The following is a 20,562-nucleotide window of genomic DNA, read 5'->3' on the forward strand; positions in this document are numbered from 1 at the left end:
AATAAATATATTCAGCTCTCATACGTCCCGACCTTTTCACATCCTAAGAACCCTATACTGTAATTCTATGAATAATTTTATAAAAGTCAGGAAACGAACATTTATTTTGCTTTATTTGAAAAAAATGTTACCCCCAGCTTAAGAAATCGATCACCACTTTTGACCCAAATCATGCAAAATTGTATAGGGGGTTCATAACTTGTACTGATTCAATGCAATGCAGAAATAGTATATCTGAAATTTCCGTTCACTGGTTGAAGTAGTTTCAGAGTTATGGGTCTTTTAATCTATAGTCACTAGGTGGCACTAGATTCACACTTCAGTATTTCCGCTGCCTAAATCCTTGTAAACACCAGAGAGATGTGGAATAAAAGTGTATTTATACATTTTCAAGACTACTGAACTGAAATTGCTCTATGCAAAGGTTCAAAACTAGGCTATTTTAAGACAGAGGCCACTACAAGCATTCGATAACATACAAAATTAAAAACAATACATATTTTAAACTTTATAGGTTTAATTCCAATTTTAAATAACTATAAGAAAAAGGGTGCTGAATGTTAGCACATTTTTAAACATAACAAAGAATATGTTCTGTTAAACAAAATAAATCGAAGTTTCTCCTTCTTTTTACAAACACAAAGACCTTGAAGGCACTTGATAGCCCGTTCTGCACTCTGATTTGTTCTCGGAATTTCCAGTTTTGATGGTTCTCGACTCCAAAAGGTTTTTACAAAGTTCAATGCTTTTTTATGAACTTGCAGGCTACCACATAACTTCTGATAATTATGTGCATTGAAGTAAACAAAAATTTGCCCAGTAAATCTGGTCAGTAAACCAAAAATATGCCCAGCTGTAAGAGATGAATCGACAAACATGGAGAAGCAAAACTCTTTTCTCTGGTTGAACAATAAATACCAAAAGAGCTAGTGTTGCTCTAGAATCCTATCTTGCATTAACTTAAGTTGGGTATTTTTTGAAACTTTACAGTAGGAAATTTACCGGTTTCTTCAAAAAAATGAAAAACTATGGTCAAATGAAATAGAAACTTCATGTCATCTCGCCATCCTGTTGATTCAGTAATCTTTTCTTCCTCATTGTTGAAATTAACCTGAAGTTTTTGTAATTACTTAGAAGCTCTGAGATGAATGTATATTCAATATTGGGAGATGACTTTTTTTCTCAAAGTTCGTTATCCATTACAACACGAAGAACTCTATCAAGGATAAGTTGCTGTTCTTTCAAAACTTTTTCAACAAACAGCTTTTGCAACTGAATGACAATGCCATTTCTTTTCCCAGTGTTCACACTCGTTGTATCAGCGACGATCATCTTTACACAGTTCCATAAAATGTAATCATCTAAAACAGCTTCAATTCCTTCCACAACAGTATCGGCTTCTAACTTAACTTGTTTAAAACTAGCACTTGGTATTCTTGGTCATCTATACGTTTACTGTCAAAATGCAATGACCAGTTTTCTAAACGTATTGTTTTCTTCATTTTTTTCTTTTTTTAGTTTAACAGCTTCTTCGATGGTCGATCTATAAATACCAGATCAGGAAGGACTCTTGATTCCATCTTGAGATAATTGTCGACAAACTGTTGCTGCTTTTGAGGTTGATAACTTGTAAGGTATTACTAACTTGGTTGCAGTTCCAGTTTTGCTATACTTTCTCCTTGTTTGTGTGGATTCTTCATCTGATTTTTCGGACTTTTGATATTCTCTTTCAGTCTCTGCTTCAGACGTTGATGACACTGGAGTTGCTCTTGTTGAAGTTAGCATTAAGGACACTTTTCTTCTTTCGGATAGATGGATAGTTTTGGAACTGGCTGCCTTTCCAGTTGCGTACCCAGCATGTCCCTTGCTTTCAATATGAAGATAATATAACCTTCTTTCTTCACTGCACAGCCATTCAACGATTTCCTTTGTAAAGTGAAAAGTTCCTTCCAATGAATCTTATTTTCCTCAATTTACACATTTATCGTAGGCATTCAGCATTCTTTCTACTTTTGCTTGTACATTCTGAATTGATAAATATGGGAATTTTAATTTCTTTTGTCATAAAAAACTTACTTCTTTCGAAATTTCCTTTGTTCTTTCTTTCCTTTCTTTGATGACCGACAATTTGAAGTTTCATTGGTATGCTGCAGTTTTTTTTCCAAAGAATGCTCCTCTAGAGGAACAAGTCTTCTTTTCCTATGTGAATCTTGAAATTGCACGAGATTCTTCGTCCAGATTTTTTGTTTCTTTGAGTGACACAAACATTTCTCTTATGAGACATTATTTTAGATACTCTAGTTGGATACGCCTACTATTCTAAAAATCAGTTAATATAGTCGGAGTTTTTAGCGTCACAAAATTATTTTATTTCTGCTGTATTGAATGTCATTTACGTTGCTCGTAGTACTACGTGATCCGAATGCAGTTACTGATGCATAAGATCATGACTTATTCAAATTTATAGATAACAATGTGAAGTATATAGAACGCAAGATAAAACACTCTGCGACACAGTTAAATTCCACCTTCATCAACTTTGGTGTTTCTTTCTTTCTCTGATGTAATTGCCTTGTTTTACACCATTTTATTCCTTCTGGAATAGTACCAATGTTTTCTTCGAAACATGTCGGAAGTAAAACGATTTGAATAACACCTGCGTATTATAGAAAAATATTTCACCTAAACCTTTATAAGTAGGCTGTTACATCCTTGGTACTTGTGTGAATTTTTGTTACCTTGGTAACTGTTTATTTATTTTTTCCGTGTTACTTGTAAACACTGAAAAACATACATACATTTAGATAGGTAGATAGGTAGATAGATAGATAGATAGATAGATAGATAGATAGATAGATAGATAGATAGATAGATAGATAGATAGGTTAAATTGCGATTTAAATGCACCTCTAGTGATATAATAGTTATCAGGCGCACATACATAAGGTATATGTTTTGCTTATACGCCATTTTTTTTCCTTGAAAAAGTTATCTAATGCCTGGAAAACGTGATAGTCAGTTGGTACATATGGAGGACGATATAGTACTTCCAAGTTCAGTTCCTGCAACTTGAGTAGCGTTCATTGTGCAATGTGTGGTAGAGCATTGACTCGCAAGAGAATAGCCCTGTCTCTGTTGACCAATCTCGGTTGTTTAATTGCAAGTTCACGCATCATCTCGTCTAATTTCTTGATGTATACATCCGTTGTAATTAATTGACTTACCAGGTCTCATGAAGCTGGACCACCAAAGAGATGCAATTAGCTTGTTATGAATATTCTATTTTTGAATTAGGTTTTGGCACTTTGTCTCTATCCAACTACCGTACAGAGAGCTTGGTATTGTTTAAATGAATACAGTACGACGCAAAAATGGTTCACATTTATGCTCTGACAGCAAAGAACAGCAAGTTTCAAGACGACGTGTCATTTGATACTGGTTCAGTTCCCGTGGTGTACTTGTCCAGCTTCTTTATCTTGCCGATTTATGTCAGATCATCCAATACAGTTGGAATCAAACCCTTGCTGCTAACTCAAGTGTGGTTTGAGATGTATCCGTTTCCACTACATTTACCAACGCATCATTATCCACCTTGGTCTCAGGTCTACCACGGGGTTGATTTTCAAGAGTAAAGTCAGCAGACCGGAAATTCTCAAACCATTGACGTACAGAGCGCTCATTTGCCACATCTTCACCAAACACCTCATTGACGTTTCGAGCTGTCTAGGATGCATCGTTTCCACGGCGGAACTCATCTTTATAAGCATCACGAACTTTTGACCTACCCACGGGCTCACAAAAATTGATTTACAAGAGGAAACTCGCAATATAATCAGACACCAGGAATTGCATTTTGAAAAGTGATGATGTAACTCTTTAACCCATTACCTACCAGTGATCTCATATGAGATCACTTAAAAATTACAAATTTCGTAATTATCTGTCAATATTTACACATATCTAACCTTTTTGCTATATCTACTAGGTATATTTCTCTGATATTCAAATGAGGTTTGCTAATTTTTCACCCAATATCTCGCGTATTTCTATTTAAAATGTTATTTTGAAATGTTATTTTGATCATTCCAGCGTGTTTCTAAGGCTGCTTTATGCTAGAAATCAAAGTTTCATAAAAAAAATTCCAGTTAATAGAATTATGGGAGGTAATGGGTTAATGTAGTAAAACAAAGAATTGTCAGGATAAAACATTAGAGCTATCTACTGTGAAACTTGGTGCATAAGAAAATCGGACATTTCATTCTTAATGACCTGATTAGTTAGCTTGAATGATCGCAATGAGGCTTCATCTTTCATTCGTGGTGATAGGTTTAAAGTGGAATAACAGAGCGGTTATTTACAAGAATTACTTTAATTATATATGACCTCAATAGAGGGATAATTTAATGGAAGAGATGTTTTACGACACGAACACACATACACACATACACACGCATACACACATACCCATTCTCTCTCTCACACACACAGGCTCACTTATGCGTGGTTGCATATGTATAAGTATATACACATACATAACTATGCATTTATACATACATGCATACACAAATACACACATTCTCTCTCTCTCTCTCTCTCTCTCGCTTTCTCTTTCTCTCTCTATCTCTATCTCTCTCTTTCTTTCTCTCTCTCTCTCTTTCGTCTCTCTCTCTCTTTCTCTCTCTCTCTCTCTCTCTCTCTCTCTCTCTATCTATCTATCTATCTATCTATCTATCTATCTCTCTCTCTCACACACACACACGCACACACACACAGAGGCAGACATACACACCTACATGTTTATGTGTGTATGTACACCCACTCATATATACGAAGTGCAAAGCAGAAGTTTGAGACGGTTTTTTGTAGAAGAGGCAGTTGTAAATGCCCAACATTATTGTAATTTTAGTATGTCATTACTATACATCTAATGGGCTGATCTGTCAACTATTCAGTTTCCAGATTGAAGGAGACTGCTGTTAACAGCATTTTGTACACACCCTTCTAAACACTCTTATCACAGCTGAATAGTACGCACAGTGGAGTCGGGACGTGAAGATAATTTGGAAGCTCACTATGCAATAAAGTTTTGTATTAAAGTGGGCAAGAGACAATACAGATACTTGTGAAATGTTTCAGACTGTTTAGGGATTCTCCTGTATGAGCCGAACATCTATTTTCCACTGGTACAAGAGGTTCAAATACAGTAGAGAGGAAGGAAGTGAGAGACAATGAGATTTGTGGAAGTGAGAGGGACATCAGAATATTAGACCCGGTTGAGAAAATATGTCGTTTATTGGATGAAAGCCATCGTGTATCTATAAAGAAAATAAGCATACAGTTTGGAGTTGGTTCGACAAATGTACACAGAATTTTTCCTGGTGATCTGAACGTTCGCAACCACAACCTCTTTTAGGCTTAGCAGCCCTTCTTGTTTGTTTTCACTGTTCCATTTTTGTCACCAAATTTGACCCTCCACAAACTCCCAAATTTTATTTAATTTGCTTTGCGGGAGCAATTGTTTTATCGAAGGTGTATCTTGTCGAGAAATGCTAGGAATACGAATTAGTAAAACAGCCAACAACGGATGAAGGGTCGTTCCTTGTGTCGTATGTCTTGTTTACCATTTGTTTCTTATGTTGCTGGCAAAAAAGTATATATTCCATGTCCTCATACTTCGTATATTTTGTTTTTTACGCTTTGTGACGTCCTGTGCCCACATATGCACATATACATACGTATACATGTATGTACGTATACGCGTATATATATATTCATATATATATATATATATATATATACAGAGAGAGAGAGAGAGAGAGAGAGAGAGAGAGAGAGAGAGAGAGAGAGAGAGAGAGAGATGAAACTCTGTGCGTGTGTCATATATGTGTGAGTGTAAGGATATGTAAAAGCATGGCCGTCATTCTCTGTTGATCTGCATTTATGCATATATGCATGTACGTATATATGTATGCATGTTTCTATTAATGTCTTTACGTATGCATGTATATATGCGTGTATATCTTTGAACGTGTGTATACAACAATAAACATAGATTTTCAACAATATTAAACATTAAGAATAAACATTTACAACAACAGCAAGAATAAACTGAATTTATAACGCGAGAAGGAACATTAACAACATAAAGGAAACACACACACACACACTCACTCTGAGATATACTCACTGGCACACAAATGGCGGGAAATTTAATATTACCATATCGGAAGCTGTGCGGTACTAACAGCAACAGCATCGCTACCACAACAACCACCACCACGACAACCACAATGGCGACAATCAACAATGCGACAACGACGACGACCATCACTACCTCTACAGCAACCACCATCGCGACCAACAACAACAATAAGTACAAATGAAGAACAGGAAGATCAACACCACTACCACCTCCAGCTCCGACCACGATGACGACGATGGTGACTACCATGGTGCAGATAGTGACGATAATGACGGCTTTAAGATAATTAAGCTCGAGGCCAGTCAGTGACCCGACATACATTTTAAAATGCACGTTTCCACAAATTATCACTTAATATAGATAGACACCCTCACAATAAACTTATGACTCTCTAATTTGTCTCTACACATGTTATAGTTTTACCTAATATAAACTTGGAAACTAATAGCAGGAAGCCAGTCCTCTACAAAATAAACAGACTTTCTGAGGAATCATTTCTAGAAATTCTTTGCTATTTACCAAGTGTGGTAATTTTTGTTGTTGTTGTTAATATATTTACTTTATTACTTCGTTTAGAGATGCAGCATCGTTAAAAAGCGATTAAGAGTTAAATATTCTTAAATAATAATAAATTGTATAGCCCAATCTAAGTAGCAGGATCTTTTATTAGATCCATAATGCTAACTGAGAAATAAAAGTTTAAAGAAATTAACGAAACAAATCGAATGAAGAAAACCACTATGCAGCCTTCGGAAATTGATGTCGATGGAATTCTGAGAGCTCTGGGAGACTCTAAATACTTTCATACTACTCAATACCTCATCCTCTGCGCCTCGGCACTCACCGCCTCAGCCAACAGCTTTTTCTACATATTCATAGGTAAGATCATACTTGTATGCATATCTCTCTCTCTATCTATCTATCTATCTATCTATCTATCTATCTATCTATTTATCTCTCTCCCTCTCCCCCTCTCTCTTTTCTCTGCCTATATATTCATATGTATGTATATATGTATACAAACATACACGCACATAAAAAAAATTTTACACATGAAGTAGATATGCGTTACCCAAATCACATTAATATTTTTAGCTACACCCATTTGTACAAATATCACTGCTTCGCACTTTTATTCCGTATATGTATAATATATATATATATATATATATATATATATATATATATATATATATATATATATATATATACGCACACGCACGCGCGCGCGCGCGCACACACACACACACACACACACACACACACACACACACACACACACACACACACACACACACACACACACACAATGTGTGAAATCATTGGTATAGTTAGGTATTTTTGAGAAAGGAAAACAATAACTTCACTGGTAGTTCTAATGAATTTAATTTTTGTAATCAATTTAATTTTACAGTTTGATTAAACCAAACTTTAAAATTATATTATTACAAATTTAAATTCGTTACAACTACCAGTGAAGTCATTCTTTTCCTTTTCCAAATATATCTATATATAGCGTGGAGGCGCAATGGCCCAGTGATTAGGGCAGCAGACTCGCGGTCATAGGACCGCGATTTCGATTCCCAGACCGGGCGTTGTGGGTGTTTATTGAGCGAAAACGCCTAAAGCTCCACGAGGCTCCAGCAGGGGATGGTGGCGAACCCTGCTGTACTCTTTCACCACAAATTTCTCTCATTCTTACTTCCTGTTTCTGTTGTGCCTGTAATTCAAAGGGTCAGCCTTGTCACACTCTGTCACGCTGAATATACCCGAGAACTACGTTAAGGGTACACGTGTCTGTGGAGTGCTCAGCCACTTGCACGTTAATTTCACGAGCAGGCTGTTCCGTTGATCGGATCAACTGGAACCCTCGACGTCGTAAGCGACGGAGTGCCAACAACAACAACTGTATGTAGCGTCAAACTAATACTCCTGCCTGTTGTTTATACGCCTGTGTTCGACATTTGTTTTTTCTGTAAATTTCAACTATATATGCATATATATATATATATATATATATATATATATATATATATATACAGATATATATATATATATATATATATATATATATATATATATATATATATATATATATATATATATACAGATATATAAAAGATGCAAGGGTAAATTTCCGCAATTTTAGAACTTTAATTTTCCCGCATGCACATTGTTTGCTTTTGATTTTGTCGACTACACAGTATAGTAGGGTCAGTTGAGCACCTTCTGTGAGAAAACCAAAAGCATGACGCAATTCACTGTGCGTGAACTTTGGAAACGACATGCTGTGCTACTTGGCATTCGCGCCGGAAGCTCCAATACAAACATTTCAGAATGTTTGTGTGACATTTTGAGGACACTGTAATCTGAGGACACTGTAATTTGAGGACATTACACACACACACGCACACACACACACACGCACGCACACACACACACACACACACATGAATCAAATCGTTATTAAACTTTGTAATGTTATTTGTGATGATAACAGTTTATATCTTTGTCTAAGTAGATGATTGTGTGTGCATACATAAACTGTGTGTGTATACATTAATTGTGTATGCATACATTAACTGTGCGTGTATACATTAATTGTGCATTTGCACATGATGTCTCCCCTATTTCCTGCTGTTTTGCATACGCTTCAGATTCCATTATTCATTCTCTCCACAATACCGTAACCGGCCATCATAAGAATAATTGTTTCAAATTTTCGTACAAAGATAGCAATTTCGGGAAAGAGGATCAGTCGATTACAACGACCCCAGTGCTCAACTCGTACTTACATTATCCACCCCGAAAGTAGGAAAGGCAAAGACGATCTCGGTGGAATTTGAACTCAGAACGTAAAATTGGACGACATTTCCAATAAGCATTTTGGCCGGAGCAATAACAATTCTGCCAGCTCACCTCCTTCAACTGGTCACCAGAATTATGTCCTAAAGAAGAACATACTGAGAACTCTAAGAAAAATCATACATACATACAGTATGATGATGATGGCCGTTCACTCGTGACCGAGGAAGACCATTGCCGACCTTCAGGAGAGGTCAGCAATGCCTATGCAGAGTTTTAGGTCCAATAAGGCTACACAACACCTCATAGACCCTCTCCACTTTATTGACATCATCCAGAGACAAGCCGGAGCAAGATGTCTGGTGCCAATATGAACTCACAATATGGAAGAAGACATAGCCACTCATAATAACATACATACATACGTACATACATACATACATACATACATACATACATACATACATACATACATACATCTTAAGCAGCTCTCCGAAAATGTCATCACGGTATAATCTACTCATGAGACATGATTTTGCTTGGACACTGTATAATGAGATGAGTCGGAAGGATAAACTTGAGGCCCAAAGAAATAAGAACTCATAATATGGAAGAAGACATAGCCACTCATAATAAGGCATACTGTTGGAATATCTCAGTGAAGACCTCAATAAAATGTGAAAATAATAGACCTGACATAGTAATTTGGGATAGAGAAGAGAAACTGCATGCAGTTGTGGAAATCAGCATCCCAGTAGTTGTTAACATAAAGCTAAAGATCAGCGAAAAATAAAATAGCTATGCTTATCTATTGAGGAATCTGCAGTCACTCTATCCAGATTACAAGTTCAGTTTTATAACTGTAATTGCTGGGGCAATGGAATATATAACAGATTGCCTAAATACTAATCTTGAGAAATTAGGTTTCTCAAAACCAGAAAGGAGAGAGTTGATTCAAAGACTACAGATCCAATCCTTCACTGGAACTGTAAAAATCTGTAAAACTTTTTCAGAACTTTATCATTTAAGTATATATGAGCATGTCTAAACATGCAACTGTATGCATGGGATATATACATAAAACAAAAATTACAGATCTGCACATATATGCATACATACATGCATACATACATACATACATACATACGTACATACATACATACATACATACATACATACTTACATATATTCACATACATACATACAAAAATACCCTGTTGATGTTGAAATTCCAATGACGGTTAAAAACCGGCTCTATTTCTATTTGCAAAAATCTTGAAATAAAACTTAATGACAAACATTCTTACAAACATAGACAAGACAGGTTTCCTTCAGTTTCCATCTGCCAAGTCTACTCACTAAGATTATTCAGCCTGGAGCTATAGCAGTAGTCTCTTGCCCAAAGTGCCATTCACTGGGACTGAATCCAGAATTATGCTATTGGGAAACAAACTTCTTCCTACACATCTACATCTGCACCTATAGATATTAGAAAAAAAATTAAATATCTACCCCAACTATCATCTTCCATGTAGAATTATTCTGTCTGGAAACCTAAGTCTGTTCGTCATTTAGAAAGATTCCATACATGAAACGTGACTTTAAGGGTGTTGCGAAAGGCCTGGTTGAAGACTCAGAAAAACTGAAGGATCCCTACAATAAGTGTATGAATCTGAGAGAGGAATATGTTGGATAAAATCATAATTAACTGATCTTCCTGCATTTTCTGTTACCCAAAGCCAGGCACTTTCAGCATTCCCTCGTACAAACCGATTCTACATAAATGAATATTAGTTTTATATTGCAGCCACCATTCCTGAATACAGATGTAAGAATCTGACAGAGTTTCAACTCAGCCAATACAATATATCGATCAGGGAAGAAGTGAATCTGTCATATGATAAATGCTCTATAGATATCATCAATACTGATGGAGGGATTACAAGAGAGAATCGAACCTTGGACTGCCTTAATGGCTATTATTATACTGCACCTGTTGATAAGTCTATTGTGTCACAGGTAGGTTGCTTATAAATAAAAATAAATATTTGAATTCATTTTTTTTAATATTTACTCAATTAACCATTTCTACGATAAGTACAACGCCAGACATTTCAGGGAAAAGGATAGTTCAATTACATCGGTCCCCAGTGCTCAACTGGTAATTATTTTATCAACCCCCGGAAGGATGAAAGGAAAGATCGATCAAGAAGAATTTGAACTCAGAACGTAAAGACGGACAAAATGTCATTAAGCATTTTGTCCGCCGTGCTAACAATTTTGCTACCTCGCAGCATTATAATTGCGCAATTAACACAAGAAAAATTAATTGTCTTATTAGGGTCGGTGATGAATGGCAAAGCAATAGATACTTTGCAGTAATTAATCATATGTTTTTGCTTTCTAAGTTCACACTTTACCGAGGCTGGTTTTCATTCAATTTGCATGCGTCGAGGGAATAGATACCACATCTGTCATATAATACGGACAGTTTGTAATCCTTTTAAGCAACAAACCATTACAGTAATTCCTTGATATACGAGTTAATTTGTTCCTGCAAACTGCTCGTAAAGCAAAAATTCGTAAAGCAGAGTTTCAAAACTGTACGAATTTCCGACTTATCCATCTCTAAGCAAAAATAGCCAAAAATGATTTATAAATACTTTATAAAGCGCAAAATGAGTTAGAATAAAGAAATAGATGTATCAGCATTCTAACAAAAAATAAAGATTGTCAAAATATAATAATGGCGCAAAATGAGCAGCTGTCAAAGTTTACTATATACCTTACTACAAATTTCATACTTGACGACCTAATGGCAATGTTATAAATTGTAATTCGTTGCCAGCAAAATATTTTACCTACAAAATTTATAATACTCGCAAATAAACGACAATAAAACAACAGTAGAATGTAAAGAATATTTTATGTAAAGTAAAAAGAATTCAAGATCTTTTATCATAAGAAATATTATTATAATCGTTTTCTGAATTACTTTCACTCGCACTAGACTCGTGCACATCATCACATGTAGACGCAATCGCCATTTCACAAGCACTCGTAGACGGACTTGTAGATTTCTTTTTAAAAACAAGTCTGGAGTTGTTTGCATAGAGGAAGCCTTTTTTTCATTCTCTATAAATTTTTCGGTAACAAGCAGAAGCATTTGTTATGATAGTAGAAACTTCTGCACTTCGTTCAAAATTCGGATCTTGTGCATGAAAAATATTACTGTATTTTTAATATGATATAGAAATAGAAGGACATTTGTGACATTTCAAACTTCATTGCTGTAGCAGCTTGCTATCCCCCAAGAGAAAGATTATTTCTTACATTATCTCTGAGTAACAGGCGTTAGCATAAATGGTGAATCATCGACGGGGTTTCTCTTCGGTCGCGCGACCAACTAGAAATAGAGCAAAACCTCATCATATCGTCTTGAGAACAGGAAGGACACATTGGATAGTAGATATAATCTTAAAAAGACAGGATAGCCTTCTGCTGCTGATACGACTTTCATCGTCACAAATTTTCACAGAGCTGATCTTAAGATAAAGCATGAACTACTACTACTACTACTACTACGACGACGACGACGACGACGACGACGACGACGACGACGATTACTACTACTACTACTACTACTACTACTACTACTACTACTACTACTACTACTACTACTACTACTACTACAAGGAAGGACAAGCTCGGTTAGAGTATTCCTAGATAACCTTAAAAAGATAAGATGGTCCTGATTCTAACCGTCAGTTTGTAACCAAACGTTGCTGTTACTGCTTAACCGTTGGTTAACTCTCATCGAGCAAATATCTATTTATGAGAGACGTTCCAACCAGAACCACCAGGTATTTTTAAAGTTACCTAGGAATATACCAAATCCAATCACAAGGCTTTGTGGTCGACCTGAGGCTCTAGTAGAAGACACTTGCCCAAGGTGTCACGCGGTGGATCTGAACCCGGAACCATGTAGTTAGGAACAAAGGCTCTTACCACACAGCCACGCCTGCGCCTGTAAATATGGAACACTTCACGATTTTGCTTGTCGTCTCTACAAAGGAACCAATGCTAATCTCGTCTGTGTTCTTCGAGTTTTAGTATATGTACTGTAGAAGCATGTACACACTCACAAGCACGCACGCACGCACGCACGAACACAAGCCCACTCTCATATGAACATATTCGAAGGGACGCTGAAATGTTTCTGGCTTTTAGGGTGTCGTGAAAAGCCTGGCTGGAGACTCAACTTTCCGTGTTCTTTTACAGGGTTTAGAAAAATCGCTGCAATAAGTGTGTAAATCTGAGTGGGGAATATATTGAATAAAATCATAATTAACTGATCCTCCTGTATTTTCTTTTACTCAAAGCCAGGGACTTTTCAGTACACCCTCGTACATGTATATATGTATGTATGTATGTAAGTATGTATGTAAGTATGTATGTGTGCATGTATGTGTAGGTGTGTGGGTGTGCATGTATGTATTTGTTTGTACTACTTTTATCACTTACTAAATAAAATTTTCTTTCACAGTGGGACCTGGTCTGCAAAAACGATGGATTGGCTGAATCTACCCAAACATTTTATATCTTGGGCCAAGTCGTCAGTGGTCTACTGGCACCATATTTGATTGAAAGATTTGGACGGAAGCCTATAAGGATATTAAGCAATTTCTTCCTGGTGGTCTTCAACTTACTCTCTGCGTTTACGCCGTTTTATTGGTTGTTCGCAGCAGCGAGATTTTTCACTGGAGTACTACGAGAGGTAATGCCTCTACACGCACGTATTCATACACGCTTTTATCTTTTCTTGTTTCAGTCATTAAACAGTGTTTATGCTGGGGCACCGCCTTGAGGAATGTTCGTTTTTTTTTTTTAGTCGAACGAATCCACTCTAGGACTTATGTCTTTTTTTTTCTAAGGCCTGATACTTTTATAGCCCCAGGAAGATATTTCTTCCAACTGACTAACGACAGACATTCTTCCAGCTGGCTAACGACACATATTCTGTGTCCGATTAGTATTTGCGAGGGGAGGTCATCACTCCCATCTCTAGCCTTACGTGATACACACGGACTCGAGTTTCTGGGTGGTTATCCGTCCTCAGCGTGTGATAATCACCAGCTAGTGATGAAAATTCATTCCACTCGCAAAATATTATATGATGTTTCCTGCGACAAACTGTCGCAGATCTCGAAAAAGGAGAAATAAGCTATATAAAATCTCTGAGCGAGATATAAACAGTAGTAATACGGAATTGTAACATATAATTGCCAACCAAGTGTGACGTTCTATACAGGACAGTGCTACTGGCGTTTATAGCCCCAGGAAGATATCTCTAAAAGAATTCACGGTAATTTTTGGCCATGCGACACCAAAAATCAACGATAAGAATCAATTAATAATAGAATTAATAATTAACAATTTTGCCAAATTTATCAGAATATCGGACTGATGATTTTGGAATAGGGATTTTTCATTCTCTTAACCATGAAACGATCGTATCCGATTAACTAAAGACTTGTTTTGTTTATGCTTTCCCCTCCGGTTTTTTGTTCTATGTGTGCCATAAATATCGCCATCCATTTAGAGAAAAATTTGTAGTTTAGAATCAGTAGTTCTTTGACTGCTATTTCTAAATTTTCAGTATGTTGGAGAAGCAACTCAATGCTAATCCCTGTATATATATGATGATAAATGGTTTTACCGATGAAGGTTTTTTCATACTGAACTACTTGGCAAAATTGTTAATTATTAATTCTATTATTAATTGACGATTCCCTGCCCTTATTCTTGTATATTTTATATTTGATACCTCTAAGTTAGGTGGTTAAACCGTAATCCCTTCACACGGGATTTTTTTCATACGGGACTATTTGTGACGCACATGGAATAGATTTCTTTGAGCTGGGATGCCTGAACTCACTAGCCGATGAATTCGTAAGTGTCTTTCTTATCGTTGATTTTTGGTGTCGCATGGCCAAAAATTACCGTGAATTTTTTTAGAGACACTTTCAAATTTATCAGAATATCGGACTGATGATTTTGGAATAGGGATTTTTCATTCTCTTAACCATGAAACGATCGTATCCGATTAACTAAAGACTTGTTTTGCTTATGCTTTCCCCTCCGGTTTTTTGTTCTATGTGTGCCATAAATATCGCCATCCATTTAGAGAAAAATTTGTAGTTTAGAATCAGTAGTTCTTTGACTGCTATTTCTAAATTTTCAGTACGTTGGAGAAGCAACTCAATGCTAATCCCTGTATATTTATGATTATATATATATATATATATATATATATATATATATATATATATATATATATATATATATATATATATTATTATTATTATTATTATTATTATTATTATTATTATTATTATTATCATTATTATTATTATTGTTCAGTAGTTTTATTTTTATAACGTGCTTTCACTTCACTACCGAGCGCAGCTCTGTGCGCCTTGGGTACGTGCTGTGGTTTGCTGTGGTGCTCTTATGTTTACTGTATTGAAAATGGTTTGCGTAGAATATGTGCAGAACCCAGTAGTGCAATTTTCTGTATGTTATATATATTTGTAAGTCCTGGTGTTTTTGTTATGTATTTGTCTGAATATTTTTTTATTATACCTAAGGCACCTACTATGATAGGAATTGTTTCTGTTTTTAGATTCCACATTCGAGTTATCTCTATTTCCAGGTCTTTGTATTTTGAAAGTTTTTCCATTTCTTTTAGAGAAACGTTGTCATCTGCTGGTATTGATACATCAATTAGAAAGCATTTTTTTTCTTCATGATTTTTGACAACTATATCTGGTCTACTTGCCTTAATTTCTCTATCTGTGTGTATTGGCATATCCCAGAGTATGGTTGTTTTCTCGTTTTCTGTGACCTTTTCTGGCGTGTGTTTATACCATCTTTTGTCTGTTGTTATTCCATAGTGTTGGCATAGCTTCCAGTGTATATAGGTCCCAGCTCTGTCGTGTCTGTGAATATATTCCTTCTTAGCCAGGACTGGGCAGCCAGAGATAATATGATTTATTGTTTCTTGTCCATCTCCACATATTCTACAGTTACTTGTTATATTTCTTTTCATTATGTGTTTTTGGTAATTTCTGGTGGGGAGGCTCTGGTCTTGTGCAGCAAAAAAAATCCTTCAGTCTCTGCTTTGAGTCCTGAGCTTCTCAGCCATTGCTGGGATTTTTCTCTGTCTATTTCTTTCGCATTTAGTTTAGCCCAGTATTTACCATGTAGGGGCTTTTCTTGCCATCGTTTTATCATGGTCCGTTGCTGTTCTAGTTTTAGTTTGGATTTATTATTATTATTATTATTATTATTATTACTATTATTTATTATTATTATTATTATTATTATTATTATTATTATTATTATTATTATTATTATTATTATTATTACTATTATTACTGTTAATATCTTGCTCAGAGATTTAATATAGACTATATATATATATATATATATATATATATATATATATATATATATATATATATATTATTATTATTATTACTATTATTATTATTATTTAAAGGTCACAATACATGTATCAAAGTGCTACTAATGGTTCCATATGTTGAGAGAACACAAACATATTCTTCACGCGCAAACCACATAACGAACTAAAACAATTGAATAAATAGAAGAAATACGATGAAGCTGAGATGGCAGCATACAGAAAACTCAGACGCAATAGATTGGTTTAAGAATAAGGCTAAATCTGCCCAGTTTGATATCATAGACTTTTATCCATCTATATCTAGATTGTTGCTTGATAAAGCTAGTGAATTTGCTAATTCATATGTTGAAATTGACCCTATAGATCTAGATTTTATCAGCCATGCGGGAAAAACACTTTTGTTTACTAAAGGATTAGAATAGGTAAAAATAAGTCGCATAATGATGAACTATTTGATGTATCTATGGGGTCATATGACAGATGTCTGTGATCTTGTGGCTGATTTATATTAAACACAGTGAGATATAGACACACAGGTTTTGACACCATGACGACAGCTTAGGTATTTCCCATGGGTGTAATGGTCATACCCTTGATAGATTTAGGAAGGAACTAATTTCAACCTTAAATCAATTAGGACTTAAAATCACAGTAACTACTAATTTCTGTATAGTTGATTATTTAGATGTTTCCCTAGATTTAAACTCCTCGTATAAGCTTTTCCATAAGCTTAATGAAAAACTCACATATATACATAAACAGTCCTGTCACCCTCCTGTAGTGTTTAAAAATCTGATAGCTAATATTAGTAACGGAGTGTCTAACCTCTTTTCTTCCAAAGAAATTTTCGACAAAGCTGCCCCTATTATAAAAAGGCCCTAGATAAATTGATATATAATCCCTCTATTAATCAAAATATTAATAATAGATCTAGTTGCATCAAAGATAAAGTAGTACCTAACCACTCTAGTATTAATCAGGATAATAAGAAACTAAAAAAAAAAGGTCAAAGAAAATTATTCGGTTCGCCCCTCCCTTTTCCCTTAATATAAAAACTAATATTGGTAAAAGATTCCTGTCACTCCTAGACAAACACTTTGCAGCTACCCACAGATACAGGAAAATATTCACTAGGCGTTCTGTGAAAATATCATAAAGCTACTGCCCAAATATGAAGAATATCATTACACGTGGTCAATACCAAGAACCTGAATCCACCTGCAACTGTCGCGACTCATGATCCTGTCCACTTGACTAACGATGTAAGATTAAATCTATCATATATGAGGCAGAGGTTACTGCAACCGTATTTTGGATTATGTGAAGGAGAATTTAAAAATCGTTATGCCAATCACATAGCCTCCTTCCGACATAGGGACAAAAGTAAAGCTAGTTAGCTACGTATGGACTGCATTTTCTTTTTAGGATAAGGAGTAAACAGTATAGACAGTAAAATGCCATTGTTCTCTAGGTCTGATAAGATAGTCCATACACCAGAACCAAAAAAAAAGCAAATAAAATCAGTGACAGTTAAAATCTGCTTCGATAGTACTGCATTACCTTTGGATATTCTTGTTGCTTATTTTGATTTTAAGTACTTCAGCCGGTGAGAGTAAATATTTTTTAATGTGTACTGTATATAGTTATGAGCTACTAATAGTTCCATACACTGGAAATATTTCCTAAGCAGGTTTTAATAACACACATTGTGTCTCCGAGCAATCTGCTGGTTCTGCGCACATGGCCAGTACAGGTTACGAATCAGGGACTGTAGAACAAGAGAAATCATGACAAAAAAAAAAAGACAGAAAGAAAACGAGAGGAAGTTTGATACGACGAAATTCCAAACTGATTCTGTCGGCTAAGTTTATTCACCTGACATTGGTTGACTGGAGCTATAGTGGCAGACCCTTACAAAGATACCGCGCAATGGGACTGAACCTGAAGCCACATATTTGCAAAGTGAACTTGTAAATGCACAGCCAAGCCTGCGATATGCAGATTTACCTTATACTAATGGCTTCAGATTCTGTCATATAAGGCCAGCAAGTCCTAGGGAATGGGTAAGTCGATTACATCGATCCTAGTACTTGGCTGGTACTTATTTTATCGACCTCCGAAAGGATGAAAGGCAAAGTCGACATCGGTGGAATTTGAACTCAGAACCTAAAAACAGACGAAATACCGCTAAGCATTTTATCCGACGTGCTAACGATTCTGATTGATGGCTTTCTTATCATCTACCTCATAATAATATCTAGAATATCTGTAAACCAATAATGAAACTGCATCACTATTTCATACCAAACTATTTTTCCTTTTTTTTTTTTTTGTTTCTCCAGGTATTTGTTCTGAGTTCCGTAACTCTGGCGTGTGAGTTATACCCGAAGGAAAAACGTATCGTTATGACTGGTATATTTATGTTTATCTGGAGCATGCTAAGTTGTTTACTTGGGTTGATAGCCTATCTTTTCAAGGATTACAGTTGGAACACGTTATTTTTATTTAACGCTGTTGTATCAGGATATTTCTTAGTAGACTTATTGTAAGTACCCTTCACTCACCCACATTAGATTAGTTCTTCACGTTATTTCCTCCCTATTTTTCATGATCAACCCCTCCTTTACTACCCCCACTGCCGCCGCCACAACCATCACTATCAACAACGGCATCACCACACCAGCAACATAACCAACATCACACCCACAACCACAACCACCACCACCGCCACCACCACCATCTCCTACACAATATCAACAGGTTATGTATGTGTGTATGTATGTATGTATGTATGTATGTATGTATGTATGTATTCATGCATGTATGTTCATGTGTAAGCCTTTGTATGTATTAGGTTGAGTAAACAGTAAGCAACGTTTTGAGCCATGAAGAATTTGTACTGAATTTTTGCAGAGTTTGGGATTTTTTGAACATTTTTTTTTCAATTGTCTGATAATACAGATATAGACTTGCCCAAATGTTGTTACACTCATCTGAATTGGAACTATCAAAGCGCGATATTCGAGCAATTTTGCTATTCAACTTCAAAAACGGGCGTACGGCAGCTGAAAATACTCGTGATATCTAGGAAACGTTTGGTGTGCAAATGACCAGTGAGTGGTTAGCTCGAAAACTGTTTAAACGATTTTGCAGTGGAGACTGAGCCTTGAAGATCGTGAGCGTAGTGGACGCCCGTCTGTCATCGATGATGGTCAATGAAAGACCGTCATTGAGAAAGATCCACGTAAAGCCACTCGATAACTGGAAAAAGAACTTCGAGTTAGCCAGAAAATTGCCCGCGATCATTTATATGCGATCGGAATATCAAAAGACCTCGACAAATGGGCATCACACGATTTGAATGAAAATCAGAAAATGCGCAGATATGAAATTTGCTCGTCGCTTCTTCTCCGTGACCAGTCCTATCCATTTCTCGATGGTATTGTAACTTGCGATGAAAAGTAGATTCTGTAAAAAATAAGGTTATGGTGTTTATTTGGTGGTGTAACTACTAGACTCATCCACTATTACTTTCTAAAACCCGGAAAAACCATTACTGCAGAAACATATTGCCATGGAATTGCCAAAATGAACGAAAAATTGCTACTCCTCCGTACCAGACTGGTCAAGACAAGAGGGCCAATCAATCTTTATGACAATGCTCGAGCACACGTTTCACTGATGACGCTCCAGAAGTTGAGGGAACTTGGCTACGAAGATCTTCCCCAGCCAGCTTATTCTCCAAACCTTTCTCCAACCGTCTAACCACTTTTTCAAGCACCTTGATGGTTTCCTGTGAGAGGAGTCCAAAACTCAAACCGATTCTGAAAGTGCGTTCAAAGAGTCAATAAGCTCCAGAATTCCAGATTTTTATGTTACCAGAATAAACAAACTTGTAACTCGTTGGTAAAATTGTTAATTGTAATGACACTTACTTTGATGAATAAAATTTCCGCATTGTGAAATATATTATGATTAATTTCATGTTTCAAAACGTTGCTTACTTTTTACAATATATATTGTTTCCTTGTCTTGCAATAACATCACTATTTACCGACGAATCTTT

General features: G+C 35.9%; 1 protein-coding gene and 1 non-coding gene across 2 annotated transcripts in view; one reads left to right on the top strand and one right to left on the bottom strand.

Annotated features, from left to right (window-relative positions):
- The first annotated feature begins 4,757 nt into the window (after positions 1–4,757).
- The window catches only part of LOC106869315 (solute carrier family 22 member 6-A), a 30,871-nt gene continuing 15,066 nt past the window's right edge, over positions 4,758–20,562 (top strand). Inside the window, exons 1-4 of the mRNA XM_014915008.3 lie at positions 4,758–7,081; positions 10,815–11,026; positions 13,554–13,784; positions 18,839–19,041. Of these exons, the coding sequence (XP_014770494.2) occupies positions 6,928–7,081; positions 10,815–11,026; positions 13,554–13,784; positions 18,839–19,041 (800 nt within the window). The 5' untranslated portion in view covers positions 4,758–6,927. The remainder of the gene's footprint in view (positions 7,082–10,814; positions 11,027–13,553; positions 13,785–18,838; positions 19,042–20,562) is intronic.
- LOC149133200 (U6 spliceosomal RNA) lies at positions 13,037–13,144 on the bottom strand. The gene has a single exon (XR_016243777.1). It is a non-coding gene; the product is annotated as a U6 spliceosomal RNA (small nuclear RNA).

This window comes from Octopus bimaculoides, chromosome 11, assembly GCF_046866305.1.
Source record: "Octopus bimaculoides isolate indiv1 chromosome 11, ASM4686630v1, whole genome shotgun sequence".
NCBI classification, from domain to species: Eukaryota; Metazoa; Mollusca; class Cephalopoda; order Octopoda; family Octopodidae; genus Octopus; species Octopus bimaculoides.